Raw genomic sequence first — 21,422 nt, 5'->3', positions numbered from 1 at the left:
TGGGACTTGAGGACCTGAGGTATGAGAAAAGATTGAACAGGTTAGGACTTTCTGCCTTGGAACGCAAGGGATATTTGATAGAGGTACGCAAGATTACGAGGGTTTTAATTGGATTTTGCACTGCAGTAAAGAGTTACTACAAGAAGTCATCGGTAAATGTTGAAAGGTGAAAAGTTCAAGGGGCAGATGAGGGGAAACACCTTCACACAGAGGGTGGTGAGAGTGTGGAACGAGCTATCAGTGCAGGGGGTACAAGCAGTTAAGAGAAGTCTGGATAGATACATGAATGATAAGGGTATAGAGCACCAAGGCCCCGTGCAGGTCAATGTGAATAGGCAGTTTCAGTAGTCTGGCATGGAATAGATGGGCCTAAGGGCCTGTTTCTGTGCTGTACTTTTCTATGACTATGACGTCAGGTTGTCATTGTTCAGGAACTCAGATGGAGACCAGACCAGGTGTGTTTAGTAGGTTTCCCTCCCTCAAGTAGGGCAGTGAAGCCGGTTGGCCCAATTTATAATCTGACAGTTTAATATTCATCCTGGATTAATAAACTGAGGTGAATTTAACCGGCAGTCCTGTAAGATGCAAAATTAATTTGAGACTGAATGGCTGCTCAATAGTCCAGATATACAGCCACTGCTCTTATATCACATCGATCAATACAGCAGGTGAGAGAGACAAAGGTGACACTGAAACTGTAGTTCCCAGTGCTCTCCACCATAATAGCTGAAACCAGATCTGTGAAAAACAAGTCAGAGATCAAAGTCTCCATTGCAATGCAGAACTCCTAGAACATGCAGGAGATTAATATCGATTACTATTCCCTCTGATACCAGCAGTTCAGTGACAATACACTAAATACACTCACCTCATTTTCTTCTCGACTGAAATATCTCTCCTTTGTCAACATCGAACTGAGTCCTTCAACCTTTTCTTCAATCGCTTGTTGAAGTCTGTCTCTGTAGAACTTTGTCAGTTGGTACAATCGATATTCACCCCCCTCTGCCAGGAGGTCAGAGATTGTAAACTCTGGCTCTGTGAATATGAAAAGAGTATGTAGACACAAACTCAAATATCACTTGTCTCCACCGCTCTCACCCAACTCAACAAACCAGTCATGTCTCGAAACTCAATATTCACCCGTCTTCAGCAACAAACAATGGATTTTGCAATAATTTTCAACACTGACCTTAAAACCTACGCCACAGTGTTTTGGGCACTACATTACCAGAAGGACCACTTTACTGGAAAACAGACCAACCCCCTTCCCACCCAATTCAGTTATTTCAATTTAGGATGGGCAATACCTGCTGACGCTGTCAATGACGCTCGCTTCCCAGAGATGCTCTCTCGATCTTGGAGAATACATATCGCTTATTTCATATCCTGGAAATACTCTCTTATCTGGACAGCAGCATTTCCTCCATTACACATCCTGAAAATCCTCACATTAGGTAGTACATTTCCTGTAGTGTGTTAACGCGTGCCTTACTAAACCACTTGACCCACACATTACCCCACTTCTCTGAGCAACGCTCCAACATGGCCTCACATTTTCCCTCCTCTTTGTCACATTCGGTGAACACATCATGCTTATATTTCACTCACCTGCTCCGTGTTGGGCATTTGACAATTCCGTGTTCAATGATCGTCCGGGCTGACAGGCAGTCGCCTCACTTGTGCTGGTTCCAGGGTCCTGATCGGTGTCTCTGACGTCACTGTCTCTGGGCTGACAGACAGTCGCCTCACTTGTGCTGGTTCCAGGGTCCTGATCGGTGTCTCTGACGTCACTGTCTCTGGGCTGACAGGGAGTCGCCTCACTTGTGCTGGTTCCAGGGTCCTGATCGGTGTCTCTGACATCACTGTCTCCAGGCTGAATTTGCTCTTCCTCCGCTGCGGCCGGACCGCATTCCATTGGGACATTGCTCTCAATCTGACCCTGCTTTGGTACCTTGCTTCCCGTGTCCCGATCATCTTCCCTCGATGAGTTGCCTGGTAAAAGCCTCTTGAGTACTATCTGTACCCGATTTAATTTCCCACCTGAAGTAAATGATAAATAGCAGGTTTAGAGTGACTTCGACTCGAACAAGGATTCACAATGGCTGTCTGCAATGGAGCCGAGACTCCGGCTGACCAGGTTTGGAGTGGGACTGTGCTGGTACAGTGATACATGTTGGTACCAACGACATAGGCAGGAAGAGGGATGAGGTCCTGAAATGTGAGTTTCAGGAACTAGGCAGAAGGCTGAAGAACAGGAGCTCAAGGGTGGTGTTCTCAGGATTGCTGCCAGTGCTACGTGATAGTGATGGTAAGAATTGGAGGAGATGGCATTTGAATGCGTGGCTGAGGAGTTGGTGCAGGGTGCAGGGTTTTAGATTTCTGGATCATTGGGATCTCTTCTGGGGAAGGTGGGACCTGTACAGATTGGATGGGTTGCACTTGAACTCGAGGGGGAGCAATATCCTTGCAGGTAGGATTGCTAGCATGGTTCGGGAGGGTTTAAACTAATTTGCAAGGGGGATGGGACCTGGAGCGATAGATCAGAGAAAGAAGTGCATGGAGTAAAGCCAGATCTAACATATAGAGAGGCTTTGAGGAAAGAAGCAGAATAAAGGGTGTAAAGGTAGTAAGGTAGAAGGGCTAAAGTGTGTGTACTTCAATGCAAGAAGCATCAGCAACAAAGGTGATGAATTGAAAGCTTGGATACATACATGGAATTATGATGTAGTGGCCATCACAGAGACTTGGCTGGCACCAGGGCAGGAATGGATTCTCAATATTCCTGGATTTCAGTGCTTTAAAAGGGATAGAGACGGGTGGGAAGGGGAGGAGGGGAGGCATTACTGGTCAGCGATACTATTACAGCTACAGAAAGGGTGGGTAATGTAGCAGGATCCTCTTTTGAGTCAGTATGTGTGGAAGTCAGGAACAGGAAGGGAGCAGTTACTCTACTGGTGGTATTCTATAGGCCCCCTAGTAGCAGCAGAGATACCCAGGAGCAGATTGGGAGGCAGAATTTGGAAAGGTGCAAAAATAACAGGGCTGACTTTAACTTCCCTAATATTGATTGGCACCTGATTAGTTCCAAGGGTTTAGATGGGGCAGAGTTTGTTAAGTGTGTCCAGAACGGATTCCTGTCACAGTATGTTGACAGTCCAACTAGGGGAATGCAATACTAGATCTAGTATTAGGTAACGAACCGGGTCAGGTCACAGACCTCTCAGTGGATGAGTTTCTGGGGGACAGTGATCACCGCTCCCTGACCTTTAGCATTATCATGGAAAAGGATAGAATCAGAGAGGACAGGAAAATTTTTAATTGGGGAAGGGCAAACTATGAGGCTATAAGGCTAGAATTTGCGAGTGGGAATTGGGATGACATTTTTGCAGGGAAATGTACTATGGACATGTGGTCGTTGTTTAGGGATATCTTGCAGGATGTTAGGGATAAATTTGTCCCGGTGAGGAAGATAAAGAATTGTAGGGTGTAAGAACCATGGGTGACAAAGTGAGGTGGAAAATCTAGTCAGATGGAAGAAGGCAGCATACATGAGGTTTAGGAAGCAAGGAGCAGATGGGTCTATTGAGGAATATAGGGCAGCAAGAAAGGAGCTTAAGAAGGGGCTGAGAAGAGCAAGAAGGGGGCATGAGAATGCCTTGGCGAGTAGGGTGAGGGAAAACCCTAAGGCATTCTTCAATTATGTGAAGAACAAAAGGATGACAGGAGTGAACGTAGGACCAATTAAAGAGAAAGGTGTGAAGATGTGCCTGGAGGCTGTGGACCTGAGGGAGGTCCTCAATGAATACTTCTGTTCGGTATTCACCAATGAAAGGGAACTTGATGACGGTGAGGACAATATGAGTGAGGTCGATGTTCTGGAGCATATTGATATTAAGGGAGAGGAGGTGTTGGAGTTGTTAAAATACATTAGGACGTATAACTCCCCGGGGCCTGACGGAATATTCTCCAGGCTGCTCCACGAGGTGAGGGAAGAGATTGCTGAGCCTCTGGCTAGGATCTTTATGTCCTCGTTGCCCACGGAAATGGTACCGGAGGATTGGAGGGAGGCGAATGTTGTCCCCTTGTTCAAAAAAGATAGTAGAGATAGTCCAGCTAATTATAGACCAGTGAGCCTTATGTCTGTGGTGGGAAAGCTGTTGGAAAAGATTCTTAGAGATAGGCATTTAGAGAATCATGGACTGATCAGGGATGGTCAGCATGACTTCATGAAGTGCAGATCGTGTCTAACAAGCCTGATAGAGTTCTTTGAGGAGGTGACCTGGCATATGGATGTGATCTGCGTGGATTTTAGTAAGGCATTTGACAAGGTTCCACATGGTAGGCTTATTCAGAAAGTCAGAAGGCATGGGATCTAGGGAAGTTTGGCCAGGTGGATTCAGAATTGGCTTGAATGCAGAAGGCAGAGGTTCATGGTGGAGGGAGTACATTCGGATTGGACAGTTGTGACTAGTGGTGTCCCACAAGGATCTGTTCTGGGAGCTCTACTTTTTATGATTTTTATTAACAACCTGAATGGGTTTAGAAGGGTGGGTTGGCAAGTTTACAGACGACAGAAAGGTTGGTGGTGTTGTAGATAGTGTAGAGGATTGTTGAAGATTACAGAGAGACATTGATAGGAAGCAGAAGTGGGCTGAGAAGTGGCAGATGGAGTTCAACCCGGAGAAGTGTCAAGTATATGGAGGAATTTAAGGTGGGGGATTATATGGGAGGCAGGGTTTGAGGGTCGGCACAACATTGTGAGCTGAAAGGCCTGTAATGTGCTGTACTATTCTATGTTCTATGTGAATGAACCACACTTTCTGCTAGGTGACCATCCTGGTAAGCTGGTGTTTGGACAGAAATAGAACTGGACAGACACAGTAATACTGACCACCACTACTCATTAGCTGAAGAGACTGATAACCAGAGGTATTAATGGAATGACATCAGGTGATACCGGGAATTATCACTGGGATTATCTTCCATAAACATAAATCTCCCTGGATCACAAACTGTCCAGTCACCTGTGTCACTCACAGACAAGCCACTGGATTACTCATGGTCCAATCCTCTAGATCACACGTTCCCCGTTTGCTTTGTCACACACTGTCTTGTCCCCTGGGTCACCGACTGACCATTGGCTTGAGACGAACAATGTCTACTCCCCTGGGTTACAGACCGACCATAACCTTGAAGCCCATGATGCCTGGTCCCCTGGGTCCCATCCCGTCTCCTGGATGATGATCGTCATGGAACAACTATACAAGTCATTGGCAAAGGGAGAGTCTTGCGTGCAGTTCTAGTAACTAAACAAAGTCTCGCTGAGAGAGCTTTGCGTGTATTTACAGTTGCTAATCTATAGGATGGATGTAATTCAGCTGGAAAGGGTGTCGAGGAGATTGACAAGTACGTTGCTGGATGGGGCTGTTTGGTTTTTGTGTTATATGGTTCAACTGGGACAGTTTGCCCCGGATCACGGGAGCTTGAGGGGTAACCTTACACTACTTACTCCTGATGAAAATAATCAGGAGTGCAGATAGGGTCGATGGTCATAGTGTTTTTGCCCAGGTTAGGGGAGTCTGAGACTCGAGGGCAGAAATTTAAAAAGGACTGAAGGGGCATTTTTTTCATGTGGCAGGTGATGGGTGTAATTTACGTGCAGCCAAAGGAGGCTGTAACACACAGGAAGTTACAAAGCTTAGGATGTGGGCAGGAAATAGGGTAGAAGAAGCCTGCAAGGGAAATTTGAGAAAAGCTGCTAGGAAATCGGGCCAGCTCAGATACATTTAGAACAGCATGAATTAGTTGGGCTGAAGGACCCATTTCCAGACTGTAATCTTTGTTTTATTCCACCTGGAATCACAGAGTTGAGCACAATCACAATGCCTACAGGATACAGAGACAGCTGGTCATTGGTTATACCGGGTCTCCCATCAGAGATACTGACAATTTAAATTCAGGTAGCACACCATCTCAAGAGGGAAATATTGAGAACTCACGTTCACAGAACAGACATGGATCGGGGCATTAAAACAGAATCAGAATCAGTTTTATTATCACCAGCATGTGACCTGAAATTTGTTAACTTAGCAGCAGCTGTTAATCTAGCAGAAAAAAAATAATGAATAAAATTTAAAAAAAACAAGTAATGCAATTACGTATATTGAATAGATTTAAAAAAAAAACAGGAAGACTGTATATTAAAAAAAGTAAGATCATGTCCGAAGATTAGATGTCCATTTAGGAATCAGATGGCAGAGGGGACGAATCTGTTCCTGAATCGCTAAGTGTGTGCCTTCAGGCTTCTGTACCTGCTTTCTGATGGTAACAGTGATAAAAGGGCATGCCCTGGGTGCTGGAGGTCCTTAATAATGGACACTGCCTTTCTGAGACACCGCTTCCTAAAGATGTCTTGGGAACTTTGTGGGCTAGTACCCAAGATGGAGCTGACTAGATTTACAACCTTCTGCAGCTTCATCTGTCCTGTGCAGTAGCCCCTCCATACCAGACAGTGATGCGCCAAAGCAGACCACAAGTTTTTCTAAAATGAAGTGTCTCCTGATCCTCAGCCATTTCCAAGGCTGGCAAAGTTCTTGGCTCGACTACAGAAAACAGAGTTCGGAAAATTCCCCTCATCTACTTTGCCCATCGAGGAGGAAGTTGATAGCTGCCCTGCCAAAAACTGAAATGTTGTATTGTCACACAATCCCTGAAATCCTGGAAATGCTCTTATCACCTGTTTCTGAATGTTATAAGTGGAAGTTGGAGATGTCTTTCACCTCTAAACAGGCCCTGATGTGTAACAAACCCTGAACCTGGACTTTTACGTAACCAACAACACCGCTGTCACATTCCTGTTTGTGTTTCACTCTCAACCTGCTGATTCAGGGTCTCCGACTCCTCTCACTCGGGTGAAACTTCACCTGGTGAGCGGAGTAATTCAACCATTACTGGTGTCAGGTCCCTGCACTGGAACTTGGATTGATCGATTACACAAAGCTGCTTTACCAGTGGGAACAATGACACTGCTTGATGAAACTTTTCTCTGCCCTGTTAGCGCCTGTGTAAGTTTCTTCATCTGAACTGTTGTGCACTAATAGGGCAGAAGTTTAATTATAAAAATCACAGTGAACATACCTGTAGCCATTCTGGTTCTGACTGATGATTATTGTTTACACTTTGGTCGCGGTGCAGGACAGCCCCACCTGCTGGTGATGACCTGAATTACACACAACAACAGACTGAGTCAGAGAGAGTAGGATTACTTTACAAATATGACAGTATCGCCATCCTCTGTATCAGAGCATCCGTTGGCTTAGGGACAAAACATTCCCGGTTAACATCAACTCCCACACCATGTCTGTATGTCTGTCGAGTGATATCTGGCGCATATACTAATAGAGTCACCGAGCAACAGAGCACAGGTACAGACCCTTCAGCCCATCGAGACAATGCTGACAACAGTGCCCACAGAGATGGTCCTAATTTCCTTCGTTGGGCCTATTTCCGTCCTGGCCTCTTCTTTCCACCTTCACATCCCAACTGCTTCTAGAATTATACAATTGTGTCTGCCTCATCCACTTCCTCTGGCAGGTCCCTCCACATAATCACCAGCCTCTGCATGAAGCAGTTGCTGTGGTTTTACAATATATTTACCACTCCTCTGCCCATTTAGATCCCATATAAGCTACGATAATCTTCACCGTGAGTACCATCTACTAATTTTGTGTCATCCACAAACTGACCGGTCAAGCCTTGTGCACCTGCATTCACTTCATTGTTATCAACTAACAAATATCGAATGTTACAACTTGTAGCTTTGTGGTACAACACTCGTTACGCGCCTCCATTCTGAGGAGGAACGTTCAACCATCACTCTTTGCTTGCTACCTTCAAGGCAATTTTTGAATCCATCTAACTTTCTTTCTCTGTACCTCATGGGACCTTATCTTTCAGAACGAGCTGTCATGAGGCACCTTGCCAAAGGCTTTACTGGAGTTCAATGTACAGCATCCACTCCCCCACCCTCATTGATAATCATCTTCAAAAACCTTAAAAAGTATTGTTGAACACAACTTTCCATGCACAATGACATGGTGAATGTTGATCAGTCTCTGTCAACCCAAATGTTGGCAGATATTCTGTGTGTACCTGATCCATATTGTGGAAAATTATCTCGGGCACCTCCCCTTCCATTTTCTCCACTCACCATCAAAATGTCTAAGTGGCAACCCGTAGTAAGATTATGCTTCTGCAAATGCTGTCCCCAAGAATCCGTTCCAAGGGCTTGCCCACCCCTGATGTAACACTCACTGGTCTATAATTCCCAGTATTATAGACTGGTCTATAATTCCCAGTATTCCCATTGGGTTTATTGAATTACAGAACAACATTTGACAGCCTCCAATCATGTGTTACTACCCCTGTGGCCAGAGAGGATGCAATGTTCATTGTCAAAGCCCCGTGATCGCCCCTCACTTCCTGTAGTAACGTGGTGTTTATTGGTAGAATGAACAACATCTCTTTCTTAGCAGAATGGGAATGTTATGCTATCATCACAATCACTGTCCATCTCACTGGTAACTCTGAAGCAAGGCATTCATTAAGCACCTCACTTATCACCGTATCCTCCAGGCACATTTCCAACTTTGCTCCTGAGTAGTCCTAGTCCTACCCTCAATCAATTCACCCTCCTCTTTTTCACCCACATGTAGAACGCCTTAGGATTTCCTTCATCCTACTTCCCAAGGTCTTCTTAAGTTCCCTTCGACCTTTGTAAGTCACTTCTTAAGCTCCTTCCAGGCTACCTTATAATTCTCTAGAGCCTTGCTCGAATGTTGCTTCCTAAACCTAAATAATGCTTCCTTTTCCCTCTTGCTTAAATGTTCTCATCTCTTGTGATCCACGGTTCGTTTATATAAACATTTTTTCACTGTGTGTGGAACAAATCTACCCTGAACCGCATTCAAGTGTTCCTGAAACAACCTTCACAGTTCCACTGTTCCATTTACCTTTGAAAATGTTTTCCCAATTTGCACTCCCATTACAAATACCATTGTAACTACCCATCCACTGATTAAATACTGCATCGTATCGTCTGCTACTATCCTTGTCCATGACCATGATAAAAATTGGGGTGTTGTGGTCACTATCTCAAACAGGTCACCCATCTTGACATCTGTTACTTGACCAGCATCATTGCCTCATACTAGATACAGTATGGCAAATCCTCCAGTTAGCCCATCCACATACTATGTCAAGAATTCATCCTGGACACACAACGCATTCTGCCCCATTGACACATTTTGGAACAAGGAGGTGGGATCAACATCAGGAAAGTTGAGGTCAATAATGATAACAACCTTGTTGCTTTTGCACCTTTCCTGAAAATGCTAAGTTATCTGCTCTCATTATCCCAGTGGCTTTGGGGGAGGCCGATAGAATACTCCCAGAATGATAGCCCCCTTCTTATTTCTGACTTTCACCCACATTGATGTCCTCTGTTTATGTAGCTGTGATACCATCCCTAATTAGTAAAAACAATTCTCCCCCTTTCACACCCCCCCCCTTACGTATTATGAAACAACTAAAACCTGGAGCATCAAACACCAATCCTGCCCTTGTAACAGTCAGGTCTGTGTAATGGTGATAACATGTACCATCCATGTACTGAACCATGTTCTAAGTTACTCTTACTCGTAACACTTATTGTATTGAATTAAACATTTCCAACTGACTACATGATGCCCTGTACACAACCGATCCTCCCACAGTCTCTGTGAACATTGCATTGCCTTTATATCAACTCTTCTATCATCTGACCAAACACTCTCGTTCCCATCCCACAATGACTGAGAGTAAATAGACCCCGGCAGCTCCAGCAGTCCTGGCTGAAAGAACATCCGTTCACCTCAAGTACAGATATAACCCGTGCCTTTGGTACAGGGTCAAAGGGGAACATAACTTCATTGTGAGACCTAATTCTGCTTAATCACAGATTCGTAGGTTCTGACAATTTATTAGTAGAAAAGTACTTGATGATGACAGGGTATGTAAATGTAAATTATTGGTTGGCATTTGCTAGTTAGGACTGAATGAAATGTGGTGCTGGGACATTTAGCTTCAAGAGGGTTTGCGGAGGCTTGTGGGACAACATACTCGAGGGCAAGTATATCGTTGCAGATTGCAATAGACAGAGGAGTCAATGACATGTTGCTGTAGTTCACGGTAACTCCACATTTCTGCAATCACTAGATCAGGAGAAAACTGCGGCCTCTTATAAAGGGAGGAAATTCTCAACGCATTTTGAGATTATTGTGACGTAACACAGCCAAGCAAGGAAACAGCAGAACTGATAAGAGTTTGAAATGAGTAAACAATATGAGGGAATGTGCGTGGCTTCCCAGAGTAATTAGCAAATCTGCAGTGAGTGCAACGGGGTCTGACAGGCGCATACTGGTATTCCTACGCTGATTCAGTCTCACTCCAGCTATTTCCTACCTTCCTTGGTACAGAAATGTAATGTCTAAAGGACCAGTGTTTGGGTAAATAAGACTCACCAAACTTTCTCCTGACTGAATCAATGGAAACTCCAAGTCAGATGGGTTCTCTCCATTTGGTGCTCTCCGTCTTCAGGCTGGTTCAGTGTTGCTGTTCCCTCGTCTTCAGTTGTGATTTTCTTCCTGTCGTGGGCTTTTCTTCCAATAAATCTCGCAGGTCAGGTCTACCTTTAACCAGGAGATAATGAAGTATGTTACTCATACAAAGTAGAACAAAGGATTAAACTTATTGGAACTTAATCTTGAACTCATATATAATAATGCGAGTGAAGAAATCTGTAACTGCCCCTCACACTTTCCAAAGCCTGACATGGGATACAAAGAAACACACACAAAATTGCTGGAGGAACTCATCAGATCAGGCAGCATCTGTATGTCGACTCTACTCTCTTCCATAGATGCTGCCTGGCCTGCTGATTTCCTCCAGCATTTTGCGTGTGTTGCTTGGTAGCATCTGAAGATCTTCTTTTGTCTGTGATGGGATAAAAAGAAGTCATCACTCAGTCATGGCATAAGATACAAATCATTATGCATAGAGGCAGAATTAGGTGATTCGGTCATTCTAGTCTGCTGCATAATCAATCATGGATGATTTTTTTCCCAATACCATATTCTTGCTTCCCTGCTATAGCACGCAACCTATTTAGCAATCCAGAACATGAATATACCCAACGACAGCCTCCACCACCCTCTGTGGCATCAAATTCGACAGATCAACCAACATTTGGCTAAAGTAATTGCTCTCATCTCAGTTTTAAAGTGAAGCTTCTTTATTTTGAGGCGGCACTCTCAGATCCCAGACTCTCCGTCTAATCAAGACACCCTGTTCATTCTCACTGCAACCAAACCTCTTGTCATTCAGTCGGTGTAAATAATCACCCCCGTCCTAACCCGCCAACCATCTGAACTCCACTGAACACAGGCCCAGGGCCATCAAATGCTCTGCATGCATAATGCTTATCATTCCTCGGATTATTCTTTGAACCTTGTTATCGACAGCTGTACTGAATGCATTTCCGGGGTAAAAATACAGGACAATTGGTACCAGGATAATGTACTGGGAAAAGCTGTGTGGTTTCTTCGCTCTTCTATCAACTGACACAAAATGAGTGCTGGTGCGCTGATCCATTCGCAGGAGATTTAAAATGTTCCAGGTGAATGTAATAAACAGAAACGGGAATCACAAGAAACGCTCAGCAGGTAAGGAGCAGCTGTTGGGAGAGGGAAAATGTTACCGATTCGGTTTCCTGACCTTTCGTCAGAATGGATTCATCCAGGTTTTAGTGGAAAATCTCAGGTTGTTCTCCGTGGAGCGGTAGGCACTGAGGGGAGATTTGATAGAGGTTTATAAGATTACAAAAGACGTAGGTAGAGTAGACAGGGAGTATCGTTTCGCTGTTTTAAAATGTCTAATACCAGAGGACATGCAATGAACGTGTGAAAGTGTAGATGCAAAGGAAATGTGAGGGTAAGTTGTTTTACTCAGAGAGGTGTGGATACCTGGAATGCGCTGTCTGTTATGGTGGTGGAAACAAATACATCGGAGGCTTTTAAGACACGTTTGGATAGGCACATGGGTCTGAGGAAGATTGAGCGGATATGGACATTGTGTAGGTAGGACTCATTCATTTTTTTTTGGCGGGGTGATTTGCTTTTCTGCTGGTTTGGCACACCATTGTGGCCGAAGGGCCTGTTCCTGTGATGTACTGTTCCATGTTCTGTTCTATCTTCAGCAACCTGAGTTCCTCTTTGACTCGCACTGGCAGATAGACAGGTGACAGTGAGGGGGAATTTCCAAATGTGAATTGATTTCTGAAACCCCAGGCTATTTCTACTGGTGCAAACACAAAACAGCATATTTAATCACAGCCTCTCCCTGTGAGGGATGGAATGGGAACTCATTCTCTGCTTTGCTTCCAAAGGAACTTCAGAGCCAAACATGTGAGCACAGAACAGAAATACTCGCTCAACATCGCATAAACGCGGACAACTTGATCCCCTGATTTATTTTATCTGGGTCAAAACATGTGTGGTATCCCAGGATGCAACCTCAGAGGGTCACAGCCCACACCGACAGCCTCGCACATCTTTTCCACGTCTCACAGTGGGTGTTCCCACATCTCACACCGAGAGATTCACGCTAGCAATATCCAGCCCCCGGAGACGTCTGCTTCATTGCGGAAGGAGGGACATCCAGCCCCATCTGTCAATGCACCAACCTACACCGAAGCCCAGACACTGATAGTTCCATATTCCTGGAGCCCCCATCCCAAGATTCTATCTCAAGTACCAACTCTCTCAGGGCTCTTTGCTGCCGGTAATATGCGGCAGTGTCTCAGCTAATCCCAGTTCAAAAACTTACACTCCCACACCAACCCATGACAGAACTGGAGCCTGATGATCTTTTGTCTGGACAGGGATCCAACGAGAAACATGGGCATTGGGTCGCAAAGAGGGTGCTGATACATTTCAACTTGTTCCCACAGTTACATTGAGCACATTTGTTCATTATTTTATTGTTGAGTGCAGTGTAGCCCAGGTCAATTAGCAGCCACTTTCCCCATCGTGTAACAGGAACAAAATGTTTTAAATATAAAATTGAAAATATAGCATTTGAAACTCACTACAGGAGATTTTATTTTGTTCTTTTGATGCAGAAACAATTGACTGACTGCAAAATGTTTGACACTCAGAACAGAATTGCACAAATACAATCCTTACAATCTTCTTCATTCCATCCCGGACAGTAAATGCTCAAGGCATCCTCGTATCTGAAGCCACTCTCTCTCCGCACCATTTTGTAATGGTGATACTGAAATTCCAGTGGCTGTATTTACCCTTTGCAGGAGCATTCAGTAAATCTCCTGGTAGTTCCAGCTCTACTGAACTCTCAGCAATGTAGACGCTGCTCCAAAATAAAAGCACATTGTTGGATACAACCCGCCTGCAATAAATGTCGATTATGTGTACAAGTGTCAATGTAGATTCACAGAGCCCTTAGAGCACAGACACAGGACTGTTAGTCGATCCAGTCCGTGCCATGTTCGGTGTGGTTCCATCCCCCTGCACACAGACCACAGCCCTCTATACCTCCCTCATCCATGTACCTACCCAAACATCTCTCAAATACTACAATCCAACTTTCATCTCTCACTTCTGCTCTGTGCTGGTTCCGGATTCGTACGACCCTCTGAGTGAAGTAGTTCCCCATCAGAATGTCCTTAAATGTGTCACTTTTTGCCCTAAATCCATGATCTTACCCAACCTTAGGGGAAAATGCCCACCTACATTCACCCTATTTATACCATCATAGATTTCTATATCTCTAGGGGGGTTCCCAACCTGGGGTCTATGGACCCTTTCTTTAATTGTAGGGGCAAATGGCATAGAAAAGTTCAATGAAGTAAATGGTTACACATTAGAATACAAAGATAGATCAGAAGAAAGATTGCTAATACTTATCATTGAGGTATCCTAAAACGAAAAAGCTAGAACAAACAATAAGAAATTTGGCACATGGCCTTTGCCCCTTACCAAACCTGATCAATGCGTCATGGAATGTATCCGATCGGGATACTTCCCGCCTTCGTACGGCTACTGCTCTGCTCATGACTACATGAAACAGCAGAGAACCGTGGACACAGTTGAGTCAAACATACAAGCAGGCCGCCCCTCCTGGTGTGGGAACATTGGTAGGATTCTGCAGAGAGTGGTGCAGACAGCCCAGCGCATATGTAGTTGTGAACTTCCCATGATTCAGGACATTTACAAGGACAGACATGTAAAAAGGGCCTGGAGGATCATCATGGACCAGAGTCACCCCGACCACAATCTATTCCAGCTGCTACCATCCGAGAAACGGTTCCGTAGCATAAAAGCCAGGACCAACAGGCTCCGGGACAGCTTCTTCCACAAGGCCATCAGATGAAATAACCCACGTTGATTTAAGTGCACTCTATATTCTATGGACTGTTCAATTTATTAGAGATTATTACAAATTACTTTGATTGCACTTTGGATATTTATACCTTGGACATTTATTTTACGTAACGTAAAGATTGTTACACCTCATATTGTGAAGGATGTAAGAAATCAATTCAATTTAATTCAATTCAATTCAAACTTGCTAATCGCGCCTTGTGTATCCCCATACAAATCAATGGCATGAACAATGAACTACAGAGGTCTCGATATTGACACACGTCACAGGCCTCCATTCTCAAAAAAAACACATCTTCAATCATCTCCCTCTGCGTCTTGTTCTCGAGCCCGGTGTGAATCCACTTCGCCAGCTCCCTGTGAATCCCACGTGACCGAACCTTCCTGATCAGCTGACATGCGGGATCTTGTTACAGACTTTACCAAAGTTCAAATGAACAACATCACTGCCCAAATTCAACGAACTCCCTAGTTAACTCTTAAATAATCTCCAAAATACTTGACAGATATGATGTCCTATTGGGCAGTGTAGACGGTGATTTCCCCACAACCAATGCCCAACATCCTAGGATTTCAGCTTCACTGCAGACTGAGAAAATTCCAATCCCAGCTGTCGAAATACCAACCTGGACTGAAGCCCGTATACTGCCAGTTGCATATCCTCAGAATCACCAGCCTAATATCATCACCCATTTAAAGACGCTTTGGTGCCTGCAATTTGCCGTGGTGTTTCTGCAATTTCCGATTCACAGACTAAGGTGGAATTGGAACCTAATGACACTCTGCCGGGGCCGGTGCCCAGGCTGGTTCCCCGGTCTGTATAGAGGATGCGGATACACTTCAGCCTGATCCCAGCAGCTAAAGCGAGCACATTTGATCACAATCTTCCTGCTGTGTGGGATCTTGCCCAGCACAGCTGGCTGCCATGTTTCCTGCAGTGCAGCAGGAACAAAATGTAAAATTATAAAGTAGAAAATGCTGGGAACTCAGTACATCAGACTACGTCTCTGAAAGGACAAATGGTGGAAGACCCAGTTCCAGAACCAAGACTGTCCAAGATGCTGCTGATCTGCTGAATGTTTCCAGTATTTTCACCTCCTTACTTTAAATGTCCTGCAACTGTATTTTCTCCCTCTTCATTTTAATGCACAGATAGTAACTGATTGCCACCCTAAACTGTAAATGCCACACCCACCCCAACTAATTTGTTAGTTCCGTGTTCATTCAGACCCTGGTGCAACACACCCCATACAGTCAATGCTCACAGCATCCTTTCCTCCCACTATCAGTCTGTTACATTTGCTCCTGAGGCCACTGTCTCTACACTAAGAGGCGGTGACCACAGAGCGATAAAAAGTGCAACACTTGCTGCAGCTCTGACAGGCTGTTACCCTGGAAACAGAGGAAATGGCTCACCGAAAATAAACAAAAAATTAAATAACAAATTCAACTTCAGATGCTATGGGTTCCATTCTGGCAAAGGTTAACTCTGCAACCATTGTGTAACGGTGAAACTAAAATTGAAATGGCTGCTTTTACCCTGCCACGTGCTGTGTTCAATTAAACCTCTGGCAGTCCTAACTGTCAAAAAGAAAAACAATTCTGGAAAAGATGCAAGGCAAAACTTCACAATGAAGTCAAAGTTTAAAAGACAGATTGCTGAAATATATAATTGCAGCAATGGGAACAGTCTGGGCAGAGGTTGAACAAGATGGTTGATATATATCACTGAGGTGATGAGATACAGGCTGGACAGAGATTGGATAAGATGGTTGATATATATCACTGAGTTGGTGGGACAGAGGCTGGACAGAGGTTGAACCAGATCGGCAGGGGATGAGCAGATGGAGCCAGATGGGAGAATGGGATGAAGGGCGATCTCTGATGTTCCTCCCGCAATACACAGACCCTGAAATAATAGTACGCACGAGTAGATAACAGATTCCCATATAACAAAACCAGAACAAACAATAAGAATTTTGGTATATGTCATTTTCTACTCGACACACTATCAATTCACCGCACAAAGTATCCCATCCCGATACTTCACATCTTCATATAGCTACTGCTCTTCCTTTAATTGAATAAAATAGCAGAGAACTGTGGACACAATTGAGTACATCATAGAAACCAACCTCCCCTCCATGGACTGTCTACACTTCCCACTGCCTCAGTAAAACAGCCAACATAATGAAAGATCCCCACAACCCTGAACATTCTCACTTCTAATTCTCCATAGGGCCGAAGATAAAATAAAACAGAAACATGCCACCGGGCTCAAGGACGGTGTCCATTCTGCTGTTAGAAGCGAACGGCGTGATGAGTGGACTCCTGACCTCACAGTCTAAATCGATGTGACCTTGCACCACATATCTACCTGCACTACACTTTCTCTGTAACCAGAATGATTTGTTTTACCTCAATGTACTGCTGCTATGTATTGATTTGTGTGGAGAATACCAGAGACACGATTTTCACTCAACCTCTGTACATGGAAAACAAAATAAAGATTCCCCGTTCCAATTGCGTGGAAATATTAGACATCCTGGGTTGCTCCTTTGAAAATTCTGGAGCGAGTGTGCACAATTCAGAGAAACCCAGATAAATGAACAAGACTGTAACTCTCGTATGAATAGGGCCAGATATCGGGAAATACTGTCAGCATTTCGGTGAGTCGTAGCAATGGAAAGAAGATGGAAATAAACTTCCCAGTCCCCCGAGAGGACATGAGAGATCTGGATCTCACTGTCCTGTCTGACCGGGGAAAGATGAAACTACTCATACACGTGGAGGAGTCTCCGAGGGTGCGATTACTCTGTTTAACCCTCCAGTATGCAAGAACACAACGGGCCGAACGGCCGCTTCCAGTGTGCTGGAAATATGTAAAACAATTATCGACCCCAGGCCTCAATCCAGGTGAAGTTCGGATCCGATACCGGGCCGGGTGATGGAGGTAAAGTTCACCAGGTACATCTTAATGGATGGGTTCAGTCTCGGCATCACCACCTCCTCCCGCTCCTGGGACCAGAACACCAGGGGCTGAGCGGCGGCTCATCTCAGTCGTTTCGGTGTGAAGGTCCCATAACCCGGACCGACCACGACAGGTTGTGTCCAGGAAGCGGGACGGGGCCGCCAGTTCGAGGAAGTTAATGGGACTCTCAGCCCAACATCAGGTTTCCCTCCCCCGGGATCGGCCTCAATACTCACCGATGGGAACTTGATCAAATTGTCCTGCAGACAGCAATCAGTCCACCGGCTCCCCGCCGACGATCCGCTTCAACAGAGAACGGAACGAAAACCACCGCCCACTGTGAGAGCGGGGGCGGGGCCTCGGAAGCGAAAAGCGCAGATGCTGCAGATCTGCGTTTGAAATGGGAACGAGAAGTGGATCAGGCAATGGGTGGAGGGTCTCCCGTCTGAACCGCTGACTCCGCTCCTCGCCCATCTCACACTGCCCGACCTACCTGCCGCATTTTACACATTATTTCATATTTACACCAGCTACATTGTTAATTTTTCCCTCTGTATCTTCCCCGTCCCCATCTCTCCACCTCCCGGTTCTCAGAGTTACGGGTTCAATTCCCATTCCGGTCCGATCCACAATTCCCACCCGAAGAGGAAATGTGCAGGATTCATTGAAACGACTTCCATGTTTCTAAACACTAATTTCTATTCACATTCCTCCTGAGCCTCACTGGACAGGAACACTGAAACATCAATTAAGAAACAGCAGGAGGAGGCCATTCAGCCCCTCAAACCATCAACAAGATGGCGGCTGCTTTCCCATCTCAGCCACATGTTTCTCCATGATCCTCATTTCCTCGATCCCTTCGATCTCCACACATCGCTGGCCTCTGATTTATGTGAAGACCATCCCTGAGACTTCATCGTCCTCCAGGAATCAGTCTGGCCAATCTCTATAACAAATACTCTCTAACCTCTTCGATAATCCTCCATGGAATTAAATATCTTCTGCAGCCCGTGTTACCCCAACCACTCATCCCCCACCCCTGTCACTATTTCCATCGTCCCACCTCCCCCCCCCCTCACCTGGATCCACCTCTCACTCCCCAGCTCTTGCCCATGCCCACCCTTCACCTCTTTCCTCTGACTATTTCCCGTCCACTCTCAGTCCAGAGGGAGGGTCTCGGCCTGAAATGCTGACGGTCCATTTCCCTCCACAGATGCTGCCCGACCCACTGAGATCCTCTGGCAGTTTGTTCTTTGGTCTGTCTAACCCGTGTAAGTATGGGGAGCAGGATTTTACACCATATTCCAGGTACAATCTCAACAAAGCCCAAATAATTACTTCAAACATGAGAAAGCCTGCAGATGCTGGAAATCCAAAGCAACAGACACAAAATGCTGGGGGAATTCAGCAGAACAGGCAGTATCTTTGGACAAGAGTAAACAGTCGACATTTTGGACCACCAGCCTTTTTTAATTCCCGAGGAGGCGGGGAAGTGATCTGAATAAAAAGATCGGGGAAGAGACAGAGGCGAGCTGGGAGGTGATTGGTGAAGTCAAGTGTTGAGCGGGTCAAGGGCTGGAGAATAAAGAATTGGAGCATTGTCAATAGGAGAAAGGGAAGGAGGGGACCCAGGGGGAAGTAAAGAGCTGGTGAGCGGAAATGAAAGTTCAGAGTGGGGAATAGAGAAGTGGGTGGGGGGCGGAATTTGTTTACTGGAAGGAGAATTCAATATTCATACAATCAGGTTGGAGGGTACCCAGATGGAATATATCCTGCTCCTCCACCCTCTGGGTGGTCTCCTCTTGGCACGAGAGAAGGCCATCGGTCGAGTCCTCTGAATGGGAATCCGAATTAAAATGTCTGACCACTGCGGAGTCCCCCTTGTGGCAGATGATACAGAGATGCACGACAAAACGGTCTCCCAATTTATGGCAGGTCTCACCAATGTAAAGGAGGCCGCATCGGGAGCACCGGACACAATAGACGACTCCAGCAGGTACGCAGGTGAAGTGTTGGCTCTCCTGGAAGGACTGTTTTGTGTCTGAATGGAGGTGAGGGAGGAGGTGTACGGGTAGGTGTAGCACTTAGTCCGCTTGCAGGGATAAGTGGCTTGAGTGAGATTAGTGAGGAGGGATGTATGAACAAGGGAATTGTGGAGGGAGTGATCCCTGTTGAAAGAACAGAGTGGGGTGGTGTTTAGTTGTAAGATCTCTTTGGAGATGGTGGAAGTTGCAGGTGCTGAAGGCATGGTAGACAAGGACAAGAGGAACTCCATCACTAGGAGGGCAGTGGGAAGGGGTGAGCACGGACGTACTAGAAATGGAGGTGATGCGGGTGAGGACAGCATCCATAGTGGGATCAAGTTCAGCGAATGCATGAAAACTGAGAAGAGTGAAGAGTATCTTTAAGATGATAGGTTGGGAAGAGGTATGGTCGAGATTATCATGAGAATCAGGAGGTTTATAATAGAAGTAGATTCACAATCTGTCTCCAGAGATAGAGACAGAGAGGTCAAGAAAAGGGGAGCGAAGTGTGGGAAATGGACCAGGCAAATTTGAGGGCAGGATGAAAGTTGGAGGCAAAGTTAATGAAGTCAACGAGCTCAGCATGCGTGCAGGAGGCAGCGCCAATGCAGTCATCGATGTAGCAAAGGAAAAGAGGGGGACGGATACCCGTATAGACTTGGAACATGGACTGTTCCACAAAGCCAACAAAAAGGGAGGCATAACTGGGACCCATACGGGTGCCCATGGCTACACCCTTGATTTGGAGGAAGTGGGAGGAGCCAAAGGAGAAATTATTGAGAGTAAGAACTAATTCCGCTAAATGGAGGAGAGTGGTGGTAGAGGGAAATTGGTTAGGTCTGGAATCCAAAAAGAAGCGAAGAGCTTTGAGACCGTCCAGGTGGGGGATGGAGCTATATAGGGACTGGACGTCCATGGTGAAAATAAGGCGGTGGGGGCCAGGGAACTTAAAATCATTGAAAAAATTCAAAGCATCAGAAGTGTCACGAACATAGGTGGGAAGAGATTGAACAAGGGGGCATAAGACAGTGTCAAGGTATGCAGAAATGAGTTCCGTGGGGCAGGAGCAAGCTGAGACAATAGGTCTACCTGGACAGGCAGGTTTGTGGATCTTGGGTAGGAGGTAGAAACGGGAAGTGCGGGGCATATAAGGTTGGTGGCAGTAGATGGGATATTCCCCGAGCTGATAAGGTTGGTAATGGTGTGGGAGACTGTGGCCTGGTGCTCCTTAGTGGGGCCATGACCGAGGGGTAAATAAGAGGAGGTATCAGCGAGTTACCGCTGTGCCTCGGCCAGGTAGAGGTCAATACACCAGACTACAACAGCGCCCCGCTTATCAGCGGGTTTTAGAGTGAGGTTGGGATTGGTGAGGAGGGAGTGGAGAGCAGAGTGTTCGGAATGAGTGAGGTTGAAATTGGAACAAGGTGTAGTGAAGTGGTGAAGTCGAGACGGTTGATGTTCCGTCAGCAGTTAGCAATAAAGAGATCCATTGCAGGCAGAAGACCAGAGTGGGGTGTCTATGAAGAGGAGGGGGGTTGAAGACGGGAGAAAGGGGCATCGGTGGGGGTGGGAGAGACCTTGCCAAAATGTGAGCTTGGAGACAGAGCCGGCGGAAGAAGTGGTCAGCGTCATGGCGTACGCGGAACTTGTGGGTGGGTGGGTGAAGGGGAACAAAGGTGATGCCCTTACTGAGGACAGCTCGTTCTGCCTCAGAGAGTGGAATGTCAGAGGGGATAGCAAAGACCCGGCACGGATGAGAGCCGGGATCAAAGGGGGGGAGGGAGGCTGGTTGAGTCATTGGAGAGGGAAGGGTTGGGGTGAGAGGAAGATGGAGCCTCTGAGGTTCCAGCGGTTAACGGTGGGATCTGAGGGAGAGGTGATTGTAGAGTGCTGGTGGTGGAAGGGGAGACGGGAGTCACAATCGAAGCA

General features: G+C 45.9%; 1 protein-coding gene across 8 annotated transcripts in view; it reads right to left on the bottom strand.

Moving 5' to 3' along the window:
- LOC140722104 (NACHT, LRR and PYD domains-containing protein 3-like) overlaps positions 1–21,422 on the bottom strand; it is a 421,136-nt gene that overhangs the window by 11,484 nt on the left and 388,230 nt on the right. For 3 of the 8 annotated variants that reach the window (XM_073036898.1, XM_073036897.1, XM_073036896.1), the window contains exons 3-6: positions 10,560–10,727; positions 7,138–7,219; positions 1,609–2,040; positions 869–1,035 (exon numbers count right to left, since the gene is read on the bottom strand). In XM_073036898.1, coding sequence (XP_072892999.1) covers positions 869–1,035; positions 1,609–2,040; positions 7,138–7,147 — 609 coding nt within the window. In that variant the 5' untranslated portion in view covers positions 7,148–7,219; positions 10,560–10,727. Of the gene's footprint in view, positions 1–868; positions 1,036–1,608; positions 2,041–7,137; positions 7,484–10,500; positions 10,728–17,705; positions 17,817–21,422 lie in introns of those variants that run through there. The other 5 variants (XM_073036900.1, XM_073036899.1, XM_073036901.1 and 2 more) reach the window with 5 other exon arrangements.

The sequence above is a fragment of the Hemitrygon akajei genome, unplaced genomic scaffold, assembly GCF_048418815.1.
Source record: "Hemitrygon akajei unplaced genomic scaffold, sHemAka1.3 Scf000069, whole genome shotgun sequence".
Taxonomy (NCBI): Eukaryota; Metazoa; Chordata; class Chondrichthyes; order Myliobatiformes; family Dasyatidae; genus Hemitrygon; species Hemitrygon akajei.
The sequence above is the reverse complement of the archived record's forward strand: the minus strand, read 5'-3'. Positions and strand labels throughout refer to the sequence as shown.